The sequence below is a fragment of the Leptodactylus fuscus genome, chromosome 3, assembly GCF_031893055.1.
Source record: "Leptodactylus fuscus isolate aLepFus1 chromosome 3, aLepFus1.hap2, whole genome shotgun sequence".
Lineage (NCBI taxonomy): Eukaryota > Metazoa > Chordata > Amphibia > Anura > Leptodactylidae > Leptodactylus > Leptodactylus fuscus.
The window spans coordinates 125,127,437-125,148,182 of NC_134267.1; the positions used below are offsets into that span (position 1 = coordinate 125,127,437).

General features: G+C 42.0%; 1 protein-coding gene across 1 annotated transcript in view; it reads right to left on the reverse strand.

Annotated features, from left to right (window-relative positions):
* The window catches only part of TTK (TTK protein kinase), a 42,106-nt gene extending 23,125 nt beyond the window's left edge, over positions 1–18,981 (reverse strand). Inside the window, exons 1-9 of the mRNA XM_075268281.1 lie at positions 18,862–18,981; positions 15,592–15,749; positions 11,806–12,028; positions 8,835–8,941; positions 4,244–4,387; positions 4,060–4,162; positions 3,900–3,969; positions 3,722–3,816; positions 1,640–1,727 (exon numbers count right to left, since the gene is read on the reverse strand). Coding sequence (XP_075124382.1) covers positions 1,640–1,727; positions 3,722–3,816; positions 3,900–3,969; positions 4,060–4,162; positions 4,244–4,387; positions 8,835–8,941; positions 11,806–12,028; positions 15,592–15,733 — 972 coding nt within the window. The 5' untranslated portion in view covers positions 15,734–15,749; positions 18,862–18,981. The remainder of the gene's footprint in view (positions 1–1,639; positions 1,728–3,721; positions 3,817–3,899; positions 3,970–4,059; positions 4,163–4,243; positions 4,388–8,834; positions 8,942–11,805; positions 12,029–15,591; positions 15,750–18,861) is intronic.
* Between the last annotated feature and the right edge of the window lie 1,765 nt (positions 18,982–20,746).

Sequence of the window (20,746 nt, forward strand, 5' to 3'; positions counted from 1 at the left end):
GGCATCGGTACCAGTGGGTCAGGATTTTAAAATTTTTCTCCTGGGCTCTACTGGGCAGCGGAAGTTTGTGTGCAAGTAAGAAGGAACGAGCCCAGTCAGCAGGGGAGAGATGCAAATCCAGGTCCGTTTCGTAAAGTCTGTTGTAGAGGAGGGGGGAGACCCAAAGTAGCGGGCGTCAGTAGGGTGTTGTAGATGAGTCAGAGGGTGCGCGTTGTGGGCTCGGCCTAGAGGAGGATACTCTCCAGGGCAGTGGGAGTAGAAGAGAGCAAAGGCAGCAAGGAAAACCTGCAGTGAATTGGCTGTACTCCATCCAGGAAAGTGGGGTAGCAGGAGAGGATGCGTGCAGCTAACTGAGGAAGGGGAGCGGCGTCTTCGCTAGCTAACCAACAAAGGAACCAGCCTATAGAGAGGGCAGGTGGGAACATTGACTTCCGAAAGAGAGGACTCTCAGGTCCTGAGACCCTAGCCAGCGAACCATTTCGGCACACACAGTTCCAGAGAGACAGGAAACGTGAGTAGGGAGAGTCATCTTGGAATCGACCAATAGTTACAAGTAGGTTTTAAATAAATACTTGTATTCCGCATATATTAATAATAAAACATCTTTTCCTCTGACATTCATAAAATAGTGATATTAATAAAATGATATGTGGGTGTTACCATTACCTCTTGTCAATGGGGTGTGCCCATAAAGCTCCACAGTTGCTATTTCACAGGAAATACAATTATTGGACAAAAATATCAGAACTAAACTCCTCCAAAAAAACCTGATTAAACATTAAATTGTTTGCAAAATCTGCCATTAGCAGAAGAAAGATGAGGTGTGGGGGTGGTGTGTGATAAGAATAGCTGGACCCCTGAAAATCCTGAAGGGATGACATATCCAAACAATATAAGGAAAACTGACATAAATATGATAATTTAGTATTTCTAGGTATATATATACAAAGCACAAGTAAAAAACTGTGCTTTGAAGTAGGTTATAAATATTTTGTACACCAACAGCATTAGTTACTCTGCTCAGAATATTCACAAACCTGTATAAAATGGTCTTATTAAAGACATGTATGGATATGTAAATCTAAAGGGGTTAAACCACAAATTCTGTGGTGTGACGCATACCATTATGCAGAGCAGAGTTTTGGGTTTTTGGGTTTTTTTTACCTTTTTAGCCTCCAAATCCACCCTAACTTCAACTGTGGTCTTTTCATTTACATTGGACAGGCACATGCGTGTTCTGTACATTAGGACTACGAAGCAACTGCACCTCCCAAGAGTGCATGGCAGTCTGGCTTTTTCTAGCCAACATGCCCAGGGGTGTAAACTCTGTAAGCTCTAGTACATACTCACTAGGAGCAGAGCAACATGAAGGTGAAACCAGGCAGGAGAAGCAAGCAAAAGGGGTGGACAACGTGTATGTCCACCACCCCATATCTGCTGGTGGTCCTTACTGTGGCAACCAGATAGGAGAAGTACTTTACACCATTGGGAGATGGATGAACATAGATCTTGTTTCTCTTTATTGTGATTACACATGTTCATAAATCTAACAGCATTGATTGAGGCATGTTTCATTTAGTGGAAATACCCCTTTAACTTTCTAAGACTGAAATAAAAAGAAATACAAGAAGTGCCTGACCTTGTTATCAGAAAGATGATCTTCATCACTATACTTTGGTTTTGACAAAGACGGCTGAACTGGCACACGCATTGCACTAAGTGGTTGCCTAGATAGTGGAGGAAATAGAAAAGCAGATAAAATTCCTTCAGTTTACATAATGATGTGTATACATTGTAAAATATATAATGTTCATAAGGCTACATATACATGGCCCAGTTTCCACATTGTAATGGCAAAACAAGACTTGTTACCTACTGCAAACAAACACTCTGCACCTTTCAATATTTCAAATCTGAAATTTGATTGGTTGCTAAGGGCGACAAGTTCAGTTTTACCTATCCTTAACATAAGTCATCAGTATCAGATTGGCAGGGGTCTGATTAGGTAACCCTGCTGATCAGCTGATATCAGTAACAGTGCACAGAGCTGGAAACAGACAGCTCCGTGTAGCAGTTATTGCTGCCACCTATGTACAAAAAACAAAAAAAACAAAACTGAATATTGGGCTCTGTTCACTTTTTTTAAAACCAAACAAAAAACAAACAAACACGTTTTCATTACTCTTTTATGGTCAGAACAGACACTTACAAAGGCCACACTGCTGCAATCTTTGTAGTACAATGACAGAAATAAGACACATTTGTTATACATCAATTTGATCAATAATTCATTAAAAGACATTCAGAAAATGTCTATAGATATATCCCTGTAGTTACTTATGGGATTTTCCAGACTTCTGGACAGCCCCTGTAAGTGATTAACGTAAAATCACAAACACCTCACCTATCATCTCAAACAGCTATTTCACAGTATCGGACTCCCAAATCTTTGTTTGATAACCTATCCATATGATCAGTAATCTATCTGATTGGCATGAAAATCCTTTAGTGTAGCTCAACCACAATCATATTTATTGTCTGACCCTCATTTGTTTATTTACAGCAGATACAACTCTGTGCTGGTCAGGTAATAGACACACAGGTTCGTTGCCATAGAGGGCGCTGTGTTCCACATAGTGTAATGAAGCTTGCGCTTGTGTAGGAGTTACCTGGCCAAGACAGATTTTTACTGGCTAGAAATAAACATGGTCCCAAGACAGAAATCAGATATCCTAAAAACTAGGAGATGTAATGTACCTGATGCGACTATAGCCACATTCAGTCCACAGATTGCTGGTGCTTTAACTTCTCAACAATTGTGCAGTAACAGCAAAACAGTTACGGTATATCGGTTTATTGGTCATTTCGGCAATAAATGAAATTATTAAGGGTAGAAGTGACAGCATTGGCAGCCTGGGGACTTAACACAGCTATGGATGCATTAGGTACATTGTAAGGCAGCAGCTTAAAGAGGACCTTTCACCATATCCGGGCACAGGCAGTGTTATATACTGCCAGAAAGCTGACAGTGCGCTGAATTCAGCTGAATTCAGCGCACTGTCGGCTTTCCCGATCTGTGCCCGGTGTGAAGAGCTTACGGCCCGGTACCGTAGCTCTTCTATGGTCAGAAGGGCGTTTCTGACCATTAGCCAGAAACGTCCTTCTGCCTCGCGGCGCCTATCGCGCTGTGCTGTGGAGCCGGGAGGAACGCCCCCTCCCTCTGCTCACACAGCTTGTCCATAGACGAGCATTATCAGGAGAGGGAGGGGGCGTTCCTCCCCGCTCCACAGCACAGCGCGATTGGCGCCGCGAGGCAGAAGGACGTCTCTGGCTAATGGTCAGAAACGCCCTTCTGACTGTAAAGCGCTACGGTACCGGGACCGATAGCGCTTTACACCGGGCACGGATCGGGAAAGCCGACAGTGCGCTGAATTCAGCGCACTGTCAGCTTTCTGGCAGTATATAACACTGCCTGTGCCCAGATATGGTGAAAGGTCCTCTTTAAGGAATCATTGCAAAAAGTTTATAAGAAAATTGTGAAACTTTTCATTTTGCAAAACATATTCCTTTGATGAACAAGGAGTAATCCTTTTAGTCAATTCTTTTTGTATAGTGCTGCAGAATATGTTGGAGTTATATAAATAAAAATTGTACAAAAAGTATTATAGTCTGTATATAATTATGAATAAAGAGAATCTCGCCAAATTAAACAATGTGGTACCTTTTAACACATGAACTGGAAAAGGCTTCATTCTTGCGGACATCGGCTTCTGGAGAAATTAAGGATTGTACAGGGACTCTTCCAAACGGACATGTCTAGCAGACATAACATATCATGTTTAATATATAAATCACAGACTAAATGGCAATGCATAGGGCATGATACAGCACAATGTTACCTTGTTAGGGACATTCACAAGTGGTTTCCTTGGAATTTCATCACAGTCTTCAGGTGAACTCAACTTTTGTCTACAAAAACAACAAAAAAAATCTAGGTTTATTTTGGATACTAAGTTACTGAAATGAAAGGATTAAAAAAAAAAATCTTAAGTTTGATACCCAAATGAAAAGATCATGTTGGCAGAAAGCTCCTCAGAGCTCTCACTACGTGTCCTCTGGGACCTTCCCTGCACATTTTCTTCATTGATGTGGCTTGAAGACACTGCAACAAAACTCCAGTTAACTAAAGAAGACATAGCCAAATTCATTCTAAAGATCTCACATTCATATTGCAGAAACCTACAGGCCAAGTTTTCTTTATCTTCTTTAGAGATCAGCTGAGGTTTCTTCAGTTGCAAATTCTTGATAGCCAAGTCAATCATCTCAGATGGGACAGCTCTGCAATCCCTGCCTCTTTGGAGAATCTGCTTGCTCTTTTTAAAATTCCCTGCGAATGGGAAAAAAATATATATATTTTATGAGGTCTATAATATTATGTCTATACTTGTTTTTTTAAAAAAAGATACTACCTTTTAACTACAGTGAAAGTTATTTGCAATCCTGTGTTGGGTGGGGACCCAGCACCCTCCTGGGCTATGTGCAAACTGGAATTTCCATGCAAAAGAAATTTATACCAGCAAGTTTCTAGGGGCCGATACCTCCACTGATCGCTAGGTCCGAGGGTCAGAAGCTCATCTGAGTGCTATGTTCCAGTAAAATTTTTGCTCTCATGGGTGTTGAAGGAGTCAAGAATTACCTAGTGATCTGTACCTGAGCCACCAATAATAGGTAAAAATTACAGGCGATTTCCAGTAAAAATGGGCCATAAAAAGGAGAGTCTGAAAGTGAAGCAATTAAAGGTGGATACTCATTATAAACATAAAGGATCAGATGGAAATCTATGCTGCGGCACGGTTATGTAGAGTCCATTTCAGGTGACCCTACCCTTTTTATCTCCAGGGGTGGGTTGGTATCATGGGTTATTATTTATTTGCTTACTTATATAGTGACAAATATATAAGGCAGAAATACATAAGGGTACCCCATTAAAGACCAATGATTCTAAAATAGAACTTTTATTTCATACATTTAAAAAGTCAATGACTTCACTCAAATCCTTATAAACACTAATACTACCCAAAATATCACAAGGGTAGAAAATAAGTGCTCAGTGTGCAATGGTGGCTCCCTGTGCCGTCTCTGGCTCCACAGCAGATGCCAATTGAATAGTCCCTGAGATGAGGAGACAACTACTGGTATTCCACTACAGCATAGATGAGTCTAGCCCAATAGATAAATAATTAAGGTAAATAAACATTGGCAAAATATGGGGTTTAGGAACGAGCAAGAGTATGGGTCAAAGATACACAAGGGGTTAGTTGAGTCAACAGTTCCACAGATACGCAGCTCCCTAGGCATGAATTGCTACAGTGCTTCCCATATATCTATATTCCTGCCGCTCCACCACTGAATCTTTGCCGTATCACACCAATGCTTGGTTCACACATCAGTATGGCATCGGTCCCTTAGAATTCAGTTTGACACTTTAAAACGGACTGATGCACATACTGATTGTATACTGACACCTATTTATGCTGATAGGAAATGCTGTCCATCCCCTAGAGGACAGATAAGGGGATTAAAAGTAGCTAAGGGAAACAGAGTAGAGATAAGGACATATAATAAATGTCCTTATGTCCTCCTTATCTCTACTCTGTTTACAATTGCTACTTTTAATCCCCTTATCTGTCCTCTAGGGGATGGACAGCATTTCCTATCAGCATAAATAGGTGTCAGTATACAATCAGTATGTGCATCAGTCCGTTTTAAAGTGTCAAACTGAATTCAAACGGACGGATGGCATAATGATGTGTGAAACAAGCATTACTCCTCAACTCCCTTAAAGGCTAAAGCCCCACATTGCAGAAACGTTTTTTGGTTTTTTTTGTCGCAGATTTTGTTGCGATTTTTGAGCCAAAGCCAGAAGTAGACTGAGCTGAAGGTAGGAGTATAAGAACTTCCTATATATTTCCCTTTCCATTTGTACTCATTCTTGGCTTTGGTTCAAAAAAACTGCAGCAAAATCTGCAAAAAAAATGCTGTGTTTCCACAACGTAGGGCTTCAACCTAAAGATGTTGTCCACCATTCTAATGCTGTATGGTCTTCCCTAGGACAGACCATCAATTTTTAGATCTGTGGGTCTCTAACAGACTAGCACAGCACAATTCCAAGACAGAACAGCTACTAATAATGTTTACATGCTCAACGTCACACTACTCACTCACTTTACAAAGTTTGGTTTAGGTATTGCAGCAATATCCCACTAAAGTCTACAGGACAGAAATTTGGATAAGAAAGGTGGCGCTCCAGCTGCTGTGAAACAACAACTCCCAACATGCTCCATTCACTTCCATAGGAGTTCCAAGAACAGCGGAGCAAGTATACATACTGGGAGTTGTAGTTTTACAACTGCTGGAGTGCCGAAGGTTGCCTACCGCTAGGTTAATCCATTTAAGATATTACCAAACCATACTTAGTGTAGGTAACTAATATCAAATTGGTGGTGGTGGGGGAGTCTGACGCCTAGAACGCCCAAGATTAGCTGATGTCAGTGCAGCACACAGAAACTGATGCACATTTTAATAGCCATGCAAGGTTACTGCAGTTCAGAACCTATGCAAAATTAATCTTACTAAAATATAATTAATGTATAACAGAGTAGAATATATTACACTAATTTTTCCATTAGGCTCCTTAGCTCACATCAATAATATGTTCTACATTCTATTCAGCCTCCTCATAGTGTGGTCATTTACACTGCAGCTTACCCACAGCTATACAGAGATCGCTTACACTTGGCCAACCATACTTGCTGTCTACATAAGCAGCAGCTGAACTACGGATTATATGTCAGAATTCTGACTGACGTATACCAGCTAATACAGGAAGGAATGGATGATACTAGGATTACTGACACAGACAATTCCTGCAATGTCTGACAGCTCAGCCTTGTACGTGGGTTTATATGTCTGCTGTCTCCTAGTTTCATGCATAAACAACTGTTCTGTGACTTCTAATAGTCACTGTACAAGTCTATAATGTAGGGCAGGGCAATTAACTGAAAGTCTGTCAATCCAGATAACTAATCTGGTTTTGTGCAAGTCAGTTATTTCGGTTCAGTTATTAGAGTGTTCACAAACTTAGAGCCCCACATATGCATGAATAGCCTTTAAAAAGGCTATTCAGGCACCGCTAAAGTTATATTAAACTACCCCCCAGTTTTAAACTAAAACCCTAAAACAGAATATCATCAACTTACCCATCGTGCACTGTGGACGGGCATTCAGGGTCCGCCGTCTTCTTCAGCCACGCCTCCTCTTCCAGCGATGTCCTCGGGTCCCGTCTAGCTAACTGACATTGTTAAAAAATGGCGCGGGTGCCTGCGCAGTAGCATGCTGCTTCTACTACGGTTACTGCGCATGCGCCCACGCCATTTTTTTTTTTTATCAATGTCAGTTCGCAAGTTAGACGGGACCCGAGGACATCGCTGGAAAAGTAGGCGTGGCTGAAGAAGACGGCGGACCCGGAATGCCCGCCCACGGTGCACGATGGGTAAGTTGATCATATTCTGTTTTAGGGTTTTATTTTAAAACTGAGGGGTAGTTTAATATAACTTTAGCGGTGCCCGAATAGCCTTTTTAAAGGCTATTCACGCATATGTGGGGCTCTATCAGCATGATTTTGCTGATAGGCTGGTCTTACACGACTGTAATTTAAGACCACAAATGGTGGACACATTATACTCAATGCGGCCTCTTACACCACCGGATATTTTATCCGTGGTGTGACGGGCCGCAACCGAGATCCGCACTTTTTAGAACATGTCCATAATGGCCGCAATTCACGGCACTGCATGGACTCACCCATAGAACTCTATGGGGGAGTGCGTCAGTTTACGGGCATCTGCGGAGTGTATGTTGATAATCAGCAACTAGTGTTGCTGATCAGCAACATGCGGACCGTAAAAGCATTATGGTCGTGTAAGCCTTAACCTGCAGTTTCATGTCGACCAAACATGTCCGAAATGGAGCCGCTATATGCTCTTGGGTCTCTTCAGATCGCAAAGTATAACTAGCAGAGACCCATGGGAAGTGATCTACTGTTTGTACCATGCTAGAAACAAAAAGGTCACACTGTGATCATGTGACTTATTAAAGGTGAAAACCATGTAAATGTAGAACTCCCACAAAATATGTTATTCTCTGGTCTATTACAGGGACATATGCTGTAAATGTTTCCATTTTAGTTTTGGACTCCCTGACTTCCAAACTCCATACTCCCTTACTATTTGCGAGACAAATTATTCTTCATTATGGTACCATTTATTATTCTATACATTGGCCTATGAAGCTGAAAAAAAAAAAATCAGAATTGGGTGGAATTGGAGAAAAAGTACATGTGCGACTTTCTTATGGACTTCATTTTTACGGCGTTAACTGTGCAGCAAAAAGGGCACGTCACCTGTATCTTATATTTTGGCATAACTCCAGGGATAGCAAATTTATATAGTTTTATTCACTTTTTAACCCCTTAAAAATCCAAACGTTTACAAAAAAAACAAACAAAAAAACCCCAGTTGCCATTGTTTTAAAAGTTGCCATATTCTGACACCCGTATCTTTTTTATACTTCTGTGTACCGAGATGCATAGGTCATTTTTTTGGGGGGGGATTTTTTTTGCAGGGCCGGGTGTACTTCTAGTAGCCTTCTAGTTATACCATTTTAGTGAATATCTATTGCTTTATAAAATAACGGAGCCCAATCCATCATAAAAGTATTGATGATACATGTGCATACAGAGCAGAACAAGAAAATAGCATCGACTTATTAATTACCTTCAGACCACTCGAACTGTGCAAAAGCAGCATGCACAAAAGCAAACTTTTTGCAGTTTAATCGTGCAAGCTGAAACTGGTCACGTGCCTCATCTGGATCAAGTATGCTAAAAGTGGATTTAAAAAAAAGTACAGAATTAGGGAGCCTTAAAGAGGTACAATAGCCATATTTCATATGAAAGTACTTTGCAAATAGTGGCCCCTTAAATAACTACCAACTTGTATATATTACTGTCCTATCATCTATTTTCTTCCAGGATGAGCATGCTTCGATTCTCTTTCCCGGCTATATGTTTTTGGAATTTGTTACATATTACATCACATGCACAAGACTAGTGTACATCCGAGTTGGGGCCTATTTTGCATCGGAATACAATTAGATGACACTGAGTGCATTCTGTCCTTAACTCTATGAGGGCTTCTGATCCATTCTGCTCCATTGAAGTGGAGCTCGATAGGATCTACTCTATTTTTATCAGAGTGGAACGGACACTTGGACATCTCCTTGGAAGGCACACTTGGATGTGTGCATGAAGCCTTAGAATATGTGCCATTATTAAGGTTTGGTACAGTCATCTATCATAGGATGAGCCGCCTTCTTCTTGTTTCCTCTTCTTTGTCCCGTCACATCATCTTCAAAAAGCGCCGACTGTGCACGTCCATCACCATTTAGGCCACAGGAAAATGGCCAACAGACATGCGCAGTGGCCCATTTTCCTGTGGCCGAACAGGAAAGAAGAGGCGGCAAACAAGAAGGTGGTGGCGCTGGATAGTTTTCTTGCAGCACCCAATGTTATTTGAGAGCTGGGGACCGCCCCAGAGCTGCGAGAAAACTAATTAGCATATGGACGCAAACCGGGATATCTAAGGAACGGCAGCGTGGAGAAGACATCTAAAGGTAGCGGAAGAATAGCCTTTCTTAAGGCTATTCCAACGTGGGTTATCTTAAAATGGGATTCTAAAGATGGAATCCCTTTAAATAACGGTAGTGTGCACCTGGCCTTAAAGGAACACTAAACTCAGAAATGAAGGCCAGAAATGGTGGAAAAAGTAGCCCTCACTATTATCTGTCTGAAGAATTTTCTTCATGATTTTGACACAAACGGGCTTAGAGAAATGCTATGGAGAACAAAGGGGTAGTCAACAGTCAGATAATATGTTAAATTGTTAAAATGAGATATCTATCAAATGTTGTACATGTATTGATATGCTCCTGTGACCCCATCTCTATTTTCATCCTATTGTCAGTGGATACAAGCAGTGGTTGACGTGTTTGCAGTGACTTCTCTGCTCCCCGTCAGTCGACCTCAAAGCTCTAGTCTACTGTACAGGTTAGGAGGACAAAGCCATCCTTTACTACTGATGCTTTGCACAGTATTCATGTACTGTATAGAAGTTCTCACCTCCTATTAATATAATGAGACTTTTCAAACAGTGGCGATCTAACATCTTAGGTCGGTTCCCTGTCACACAGTGTAATATTATCCCCTGCTATCTCCCAATAATGAGAGCAATGCTCAGTCTTGTGGTTGTCATTTAAGAACCCAGAAGTCATAGCCTGACTAACAGAAAAATGTATGTATTTTAACAGGAAGGAAGAGCAAGTATATATTACAGTGTCTGCATGTGGTGATACTCAGATAGAAGAGAGACAGGGATATAAATAGAGAGGGATAGACATGTCATACACACGAGGACAAAATTGTTGGTACTCCTCGTTTAATGAAAAAAAAAACACAATGGTCACAGAAATAACTTGAATCTGACAAAAGTAATAATAAATAAAAATTATTGACACAAAGCTTCTGAGAGAATGTCCTATGGACAGATGAGACAAAAATTTAACTTTTGAAAAGGCACATCAGCTCTATGTTCCCAGACGGGAAAATGAAGCATATCTTGAAAAGAACACTGTCCCTACTGTGAAACATGGAGGAGGCTTTGTTATGTTCTGGGGCTGCTTTGCTGCATCTGGCACAGGGTGTCTTGAATCTGTGCAGGGTACAAGGAAATCTCAAGACTATCAAGGGATTCTAGAGAGAAATGTGCTGCCCAGTGTCAGAAAGCTTGGTCTCAGATCATGCATTTTGCAACAGGATAATGACTCAAAACACCTAAGAACGGCTAAGAGGAAAACACTGGACTATTGAAGTGGTCTTCTATGAGCCCTGACATAAATCCTATTGAGCATCTTTGGAAGCAGGTGAAACATGCCATCTGGAAAAGGCAGCCTTCAAACCCGAAACAACTGGAGCAGTTTGCTCATGAGGAGTGGGCCCAAATACCTGTTGACAGGTGCAGTAGTCTCAGTGACAGTTACAGGAATCGTTTCATTGCAGTGATTGCCTCAAAAGGTTGTGCAACTAAATAAGTTAAGGGAACTATAATTTCTGTCCAGGCCTGTTTCATGAGGTTTATTTTTATTTTTTATAATTCTGTTGAAGCGAAAAGCAATGTCTGACTTTCAGATGTTCATTTTGATAGAACTTTTATTTATTATTACTTTTGTCAGATTCAAGTCATTTCTGGGACCATTGTGGGTTTTTCTTTCAATAACAACTTTGTCCACGGGTGTATGTTATCCTTTGTGGGTATAAGGAAATGTATGTATACTGTACATTTGACTAAAGAGAAATCAGGAGAATTCATCAGCTGCTTTCCTGCAGATCTTGTGAGGGCAGAGATAAGCCCATTCCATTAATCAGGGGATCTGCCAAATAATTTTGTTGTAAAATCACGATGACCATTGAAACTGTGAAATGGAAACAACCCTTTCATCTCCTACCGGGCTGCTCCATCTTTGGCCACAGTCAGGCAAATCAGAGGGGCTTAATACCTCTTTGTTCTACTGCAGATAGGGCACAGCAAGGAGACTCCTACAGCAGCCACTTCTATTACAGTCACATGACTGAAGACTTTCATACAACTGCAACATCTTAGAAAACTTCATAACATTTATGGTCATACTTACGCTTTCAACTCTGCAAAGCGAACCAAAATTTTGGCATAGCTCTCATTATGGCTGTGTGTTTCTGGGGAAAGTACTCCAACGGCTTGAGTGTAGTTATCGATCAGTTTATTCAGCAGTACCCTATCACTCTGTGGCAAGCCTGTACGCTCCAGTTTTAAAAGGGAAGACAGCCATTCTTCTGGGGTTTTTGGGGTTAGCAGATGATTAAAAACACCAGAGTGTTCTGTGAGAAAGAGTAATAACAGTGATAGCCGTTTTATCAGGAGCATGTGCGTATCTTTTGCACCAACCCAAATACAACCGTAATTTTGCTTAGCTTAGTTTCTTCTAGAATGCAAATAAACCAAAGCATGCAATTTTTGGCAGAAATGTCCGCTTGTTTGCAAGAAGCTATTTCTAAAGCTGGCCATAGCCATTAGATTTCGGATGGTTGTCATTTGGCCGTTCGTTCAATGATCCCACCATTGACAGCTAGATTGCAACAACAAAAAAAAGTACAGTAAGTCTCAGCAAGTTGGCAGATAATCAGCCGATCATGCTAAATACTGATATTATACACCGAAAATAGAGAATGTTTTTGGCAAAATAAAGTCTGCTGTTAGCCGTCAAGGCATTTTCATGGCCGATCAATGGTCAAAATTGGCCAATTTAGCTGACAAAAATCTAATGTGAATGGCAGTGACATTCATTGCGTGACATGAAAACTGAAAAAAAATTTTTGGGACTGAGCAGATTGCTTTGTATTATTTTATCATTATCATCCAGAATTAAACAGACTTCTGTGTGTATATCACTGAATTGCGAGGTTTTTCATTTTGGTATCATAAGCGTATATTAGGTGGGATTTTTAGTACCCAAGCATAATAAATAGTGACAGATTTATAGAAGTTTCTGGACATGAAGGCCCTGTGACTCTGTTGATGCAGTTTGAGTCCGTAGACTTCCAATCCCTATTTGTCATACTCAGTGATCATTACAGGCTTCCCACAGAAAAAGTATAACCAAGAAGTGTTCAGTTTATAGAAACATCTACCGTATTTTTCGGACTATAAGACGCACCCAGGTTTTAGAGGAGAAAAATAGGGAAAAAAAATTTTCAGGCAAAAAATGGTAAAATATTTAATATATGGGAGTTGTAGTTTTGGAACAGCTGCAAGGCCACATTGACAGGTGACCCTGCAGCTGTACGGGGATGTATAGGGCGTTTTTTTTGTGGGGCCAGGTGTACTTTTTAGATATACCATTTTGGGAAATGTTTATTGCTTAGATCACCTTTTATTTAATTCAGAGGCAAAACAGAGAGAAAAACCCGGCAGTTTAGCACTTTTGATTTTGACGTTCACTGTACATAAAAATATTAGTAGACCGGGCATTTTCAGACACAGGGATACCTAATGTATATGTTTCACAGTAATGTTATACTTTTATATGTATTCTAGGGAAAGGAGGTGAACTTTTATTTTATTTTTTATTATATTTTTTTTAAGTGTTTTTTTTTTTTTTTTTTTTTTACTATTTTATTATCCCCCGCCTAGGGGGCTTGAACCTGCAATCATTTGATTGCAAGTCCCATAGACGGCAATAGAAGTGTATTGCCGTCTATGGGAGATTCTATACATTACTATCGCGGAGGGTCATAGACCAGCCGCGATAGTAATATATATCTATGACAAGCCTCGGAGCCTTCATTAGGCTCCCGGCTGTCATCGGAACAGGTCGGCTCCTGCGGCCTCGCCGTGCAGGAGCCGGCCTGCATCACTAAAGGTATGGGGCCGGTGGGGGGGGCTAACTGACTGCGGGGACGTGTGGAGGAGGAGTGGATTTGCAGCATGGCCGCGCTTCCACCGCTGGTTTTCTTCAGCGGCAGTAGCGCGGCAATCTGCAGGCCCCGGCAGCTAAGACAGTCCCCGGCATCTGCTGTAATAGACCGGCGGATGCCGGGGAGTGTCTTAGCTGCCGGGGCCTGCAGTATAGTCACGCTCCTGCCGCTGAAGAAAACCAGCAGTGGCAGTAGCGCGGCAATCTGCAGGCCCCGGCAGCTAAGACACTCCCCGGCATCTGCTGTAATAGACCGGCGGATGCCGGGGAGTGTCTTAGCTGCCGGGGCCTGCAGTATAGTCACGCTCCTGCCGCTGAAGAAAACCAGCAGTGGCAGTAGCGCGGCAATCTGCAGGCCCCGGCAGCTAAGACACTCCCCGGCATCCGCCGGTCTATTACGGCAGATGCCGGGGACTGTCTTAGCTGCCGGGGCCTGCAGATTGCCGCGCTACTGCCGCTGAAGAAAACCAGCGGTGGAAGCGCGGCCATCCCACATTCAGACTATAAGACGCACCCTCATTTTCCTCCGAAATTTGGGGGAAAAAAGTGCGTCTTATAGTCCGAAAAATACGGTACATCAGGAATCCGCAAACTTTTTTGTATGTCGTGCCGATTTTCGTAGTGAGTGTGTCATGCAATAATTTCAAGTATAATAACCTCTACATAACAGTCATCAAACACAAACCATATTGATAACCAATTTGTCTATTAAATTTATATTTCAGTGTGATCCTCGCTGGTGATAGGTACAGCTGTGGTATCAACAGGGGATGGAAAGATTGTCTCATGCTTCCTGCCTTAGTACCTCCTCTGCTGTAGCATCATAGCTGAGAGAGCCCTGTGCCAGGTAAACATGCCTGAAATTATGACTTCAGCACAGGTGCTGGAGGTTGCTGAACCCTGATCTACGTTATACAGTATACTATGAACTGCATCCAGAACAGCTCCATTACCAACTACTGAAGAAAACAGGATCAAGAACCAATTTTCAACGCGCCTTGTTCAACTGGCAGACCAGGATCCAAATAACAGGCCACTTACTGCAAGTTATCCAAAGAGCTTAAGCTGACCAGCACTGGCAGAAAACAATGAAGGAGCAATGTCTATTCTGCGATTTGTCGGCAGCATAAAATAAACATGATGCAGTTCTGCACAGGTTTTCAGTTTCAATGCAAGTATTAGCTAATAACAAATACAATGCTTTTAGCTGCACTAAAATTAAAAACAAACTTGCATGGTTTCCGCAATGCGCGAACAGAGCCTCAAAGTAGACCTTTCTTTTTTACATCATATCCTGGCTGTACTAATAAAGGTCCCTGGCTGGCCAATACATGCCATATCACTAGGCAGATGATGTCTCAGACTGCCTTAACTTTCACACAAAACTTTTTGATGCAAGCAGTTTATGTGCAGATATTCTGTGCATGCTCTGAGCACATTCAGCTCCTGCACAGAAGTGAAAGCAACCCGGGACAAGAAAGACAATGCCATCTTTCACTAGATTCACACTAGCACAAGGTTCTTCGGAGAGTTGATCCGTTAAAACAGTAGTAACAGATGGAGCTCGGCGGAACCCATATTAGTCAATGTGTAAGCTGTTTTGAAACTGAAAGCTGTAGAGACAAAAAATCCTCCATGCAGGACTGCTGATTTTCAGTGATCTCTGCAACCGAGTCTCCAACACAGATGTGACCCCAGCCTTACGCAGTTACTGCTCAGCTCAGACCAACATCTCATTGCAGAACCATTGCCAAAAGTATTTCTGTACCCCAGTGTGGAGCCAACTACGTAACATATCTAAGAATCCACAAACCTACCAATAAACAGAGCATACAAATAAAAGGTAAAAAAATAAATTATTGTATTTCTAAAAATATAACAAACAAAACCCACAAAACATGCAAGACCACAGAATACTATGTTGGTTAAGTAGGTGAACAAAGCTGATATTCTAATACTTGTGCCTACCTGTAGTGTCAGCAGAGGATTTCGTGAAAGTCAGCTCATCTGTCCAGTTATCTTCATTACCATACTTGGTCTTGAAACTCTTAACTCTATCCAGAATGGATGCAATCTTTAATTTACGTTCACTTATATCTTCATCCTCCATTTTATATAAATCTTGACTAAAGAAAAACAAAAAGTCACAATGGGAAGTTAGCTGATCTCACAATGGTAATAGTGAATGCAAGCATAGACTGTAAGCCCTCGAGGGCAGGGCCTTCTACCCCACTGTGCCAGTCGGTCATTGTTAGTATTATATTTGTTTTGTATACCGTATGTAAACCCTCAAATGTAAAGCACCATGGAATTAATGGTGCTGTATAAACAACAATAACAACAACCAAACAGGTTGTTTTCTTGTGGGCAATGGAAGAAAGCGCACAAAAAATGTCACTCGGGCATGTGCAGTAGCGCTCAGAAGGGAGTGTTACTGCACATTATTTCAATGCGCAGGAGCGAGATTAGAGGCGATGGAGGTGGTTACACGGACAGAGGAGGACTTCTCGGAGCACAAGCAAAAGAGGGAGCGTTATCAAGGTATGACACGGGAGATGCACGGTGGCTGACATCTATCATAACAGACATTAACGGACACTAACTGATGTTAATGTGTCCGCTTTTTTTTTTAACAGATCCACTTAATTAATCAATTAAAAAAAAAATGGACACACTAGCATCAGTTGTGTCAGTTAGTGTCCTTTTTTTTGATACAGTCCGTTTTTTTGTGCAGAAAAAACTGGCACAAAATAACGGACAGTAGCTGATGGCTATCAGTTACTGTCCAATATAATTCCGTTGCCCATAGACATCAGTGTTAAAAAAAAAAATGGACACGTGCCGTCTGTCAAGAAACCGTTTTTTCAAACGGTCACAAAAGTCCTGCGCGTAGGATTTTTTTTTTTGTCCGCTGGAAAAAAAAAATGGACATCTGATGGATTAGGTGTAAACGGACACAAAATAAAATCCCATTGAAATTTTAACAGATTACTGATGGTTCAGCTAGTGTCCGTTGCTAAAATCTGGTAACGGAGAAAAGCTACGGACACTGCTGATGGTCACCAACAATAGTATGAACGCCCCCTAAGAGAAACCTCAGTCATGCTACACAGGGTGTGATTCAGTAAAATTATTATTGTTTATTAATTTTGCTTACTTATATCGTATTCTGAAGCACTTTACAGATATTGTCAATGCTTTTCCAAGCAGGGCTCACAATCTAAATTCCTTATCAGTACGTCTTAGAGTGTGATAGGAAAGCCATGCACATATGGGGAGAACATACAAACTTGCAGATGTTGTCTATGGCTGGATGCAAATCTAAAACTCCAATTCTGCAAGGGACTAACTACATGACCAGATGAAGTTACCCCCACTTCATGACTAGTTAAAGAGAACCTTTCACATCCTCATAAATGTGCAGTATTATATACCAGTTTATATATACATTATATACTAGTTAACTTTCCCAGTATGAGACCCAGTGCTGAAGAAATCAGAACCTCCCCTGACTGTACTTTTGCACAGACTTGTACTGTAAGGAAAGAAGGGGGGGGGGGGGATTCCTTACAGACCAGTGATGACGTTGAGCTATGAGGTCCTCCTTTCTGACAGTGGGGAGATATTGGTGCCAAAATTAAGGGCACCGATATCTCCAGCACCAGGGCTCAAACTGAGAAAGCTGACAGTGAACGGAGTTCAACTCACTGTTGGCTATCTAGCTGTGTACAATATCGCACATCAATGAGGATGTGAAAGGTCCTCTTTAACCCCTTAATGATGCTGGGTTGTTTGTATGTTAATGTTTGGTGACACTTTTCATATTTTCCCTCCCAGTCTTAAAAAAAAAAAAAAAATTATAACTTTTTTTATTTTTTAGTCCACATAGCTAAGTAAGCTCTTTGTGTGGCGTAATGTGTTTTTAATATGTATGTGTTTTTTCACATGTCCCACAAGGGGACTTGAAGCTGGGATCTCAGATCCCCTGTACAATGTCCTGCAATACATAGTATTACAGAACATTGCAATGTAGTTCCTATGGGAACTATGCATAGGCAGTCAGAAGGCCGTGGCCCAGCCTCCTGGCTGCCAATAGGGATCACAGCATCCAGGCAGTCTGGGGTTGAGATTGTCTTATGGCAGGGTCCAAGGGGAGACAGGGGGTTACAATCTTACCCCCAGACCGCCTGGATGTTGTGATCGCTATCGATCATGGTATCCAGTAGGTTAATCTGCTGGAGTTAGAGTATCTTATTTTGTAACACAGCTGAGAGCCGGAAGTAAATTCGGCAAGCACAGCTTCTGTGCCTGTGGCATTACAGCGCCTGTACTACTACGTCACTGAGTGTTATATATACGCTCAGCACAACATAATAGTACATTAGTGAACGTTAAGGGGTTAAGGTAACTTTCCATTTATCAATCTAAGATTTTAAAAGCTTATAACTTGACTTTTCAGCAACAAAAAAAAATCTTAGTAACAAGCACCTTAGACCATAGTCATTACTTGACGCAACACATACTGGGATCAGTTTAGGGTGGGGAAAAAAAAAAAAAAAACACCTGACAGTCCCCATTCACAAGATGGATGCTGGTCCCAGAGGGGACAGACATTTATATCCAATGGATATGGTGATAAACACGGTGATGGGAGTACCCCTTTAAATGAACATGAAGTTCTACATAATAAGTGACACTGCTAAGAACAGCGCAGAATAAATAAAATAATATTTGATCTTTTATATCATCATAGGCACAGAAGAGAAAACTAAATGGTAACGACGGATATGTCTAATGACATCGATGGTCTTTCACATTATTCTCCATCATTTCACCACATGAAACAGTCCTGTGTGCTGGTCTTTTACCTCCATAATTTTAGAGAGTATGAGATGGAGGTTCTGAAGCAGATGTAAAGCGCCATTATTCAGAGTAGATAAAGGAAGGTCTACAGAAAACTGTACATAAAACTACATCCACTGACTGATGTGAGTGAGACGATGGAGGGGAAGGACACACTGAATGATACAGGTGACAGCTGCATTGTAGACTAACAAAGCCTTCCCTATCCCAAGCCAGTCCATACATTAGGAGAAAGCACTAGCAGCTAATGCAGCAGTAGGAGGCCTTCATCTCATATAAGTGACGTCACTAGTGTATAGAGAACATATACTATAGTGTACAGCAGGAAGAAAACACTGCCCATACAATGCCGCCCACCTCCACCCTCACATGTACCTGTCAGCCAGCGCTGCCGTACTCGCACTGTCCCTCGCCGGGACGACAGCTTGTGAGGGCCGGTAACGGGAAAGAATTAGCGCACTTACACCGTACGGTCAGCGCCCAAGCATCGACTCATTCAGTCGTTAGTTTGAAATTCGCACCATCCCCAGTCCTACCGTATGATTGGCCGATGCAGACGGAACCGGAAGTGACAACCCTGCCCTTCCTTTGCTTATGCGGCCATACTTGTTTAGGGCAGTATCTTATCCGTAGCTCTAATGTAATGTGACGTGGTGTATCACTCATGGTTTCTATATGCTATATAACCAGAGAGGAGAATAGTAGCACGGCCACTCAGGAGAGTTATCAGGATAGGGGTGACATATTGTGCAGGTTTACATCCAGCTAGGCATTGTAGTTTTCATTATAAACAGATACCAAAACGCAGAAGAGAATGGAGCCATAAGGGTCCAGTCACACAGAGGAAAATGGTGAGGAATTTCAGCGCTGAAAGAAAGCCTCTCATTATCTTCAATGGATTCCTTTTTCAACAGAAAAAGTAACCTTTTTTTGCAGCGCTGAAATTCCATTTTCCTCCGTGTGAATTGACCCTTAAGAGTCTAACAGTGCTGACGCATGTCCGATATCCTGGTCCGTTGTAAGACGGACAGACCACTAAAATAGCGATTACATGCACATACCTTCCTACTTTCAGAGGATAGAAACGGTATTTTTACAGGGCGGAAACTTTTTGCAGTGCATTGGCATCCCACTCCTGATTAAGCCCAAATGAATGAGCCTAAGGGGGCGTTCACACTACCGTCGGTGTCCGACAGGTAGTGTCCGCTCCTATTGTCCGCTCAAAATCTGGCACGGCCATTAGGAGCGGACACTAGCTGTGTCCGTGACACCTGTCATTTATTTAAATGGGCATCGGGTGCGTTCTTTTGCACTCCGTGCCCTTCCTTCCCTGTCCGCATGTAAAGATGTCCGACTTCTCAAGCGGACAGAAGAACCCTACATGTCGGGTTTTTCTGTCCGCTTGAGAAGTTGGACATCTTTACATGCGGACAGGGAAGGAAGGGCACGGAGTGCAAAAGAACGCACCCGATGCCCATTTAAATAAATGACAGGTGTCACGGACACAGCTAGTGTCCGCTCCTAATGTCTGTGCCAGATTTTTAGGAGCGGACACTACCTGTCGGACACCGACGGTAGTGTGAACGCCCCCTAAGCTGTCTCAGCCGCGGAATCTGTGGGAAGATAGGGCATGTCGTTTCTTTTTCCTGCTAGCTGAAAAAAAATCGCTAGCAAGAAAAAAAAGCGAGTGACTCCCACTGAAATGCATGGGAGATATTTTTGCAGGCAGATTTTGAGGTGGATTCCACATCAAAGTCCGCCTGCAATAAACTCAGTGTGGACAAATTTATCTCCACCCACTTCTAAATTGACTCCCCCTATTTCCATCCATTTCTCTTTGTACTCCCCTCACAATATAATGTTCCTATAGTCACCCTAATATTATATAACCCCCAATATGTTCTCCTCAAATTGACCCCACTGTATATAGTATCTTTCCTGGTGCACCCACAGATTAACGTCACCTTCCAGCTGCCCCCACGGTTTAATGTCCACCCACAGATTAACGTCACCTTCCAGCTGCCCCCACGATTTAATGTCCACCCACAGATTAACGTCACCTTCCAGCTGCCCCCACGGTTTAATGTCCTCCTTTGCTCCATAATTTAATGTCCCCCTCCAGCTGCCCCAGTGTAAACTGGGGACAACTAGAGAAGGACATTAAACTGGTGCAGCTGGAGGGGGACATTAAACTGTGGAGGAAAATGAAGGGGGATATTAAAGTGGCGGTAACCAGAGGGGGACATTAATGCCCTACTCC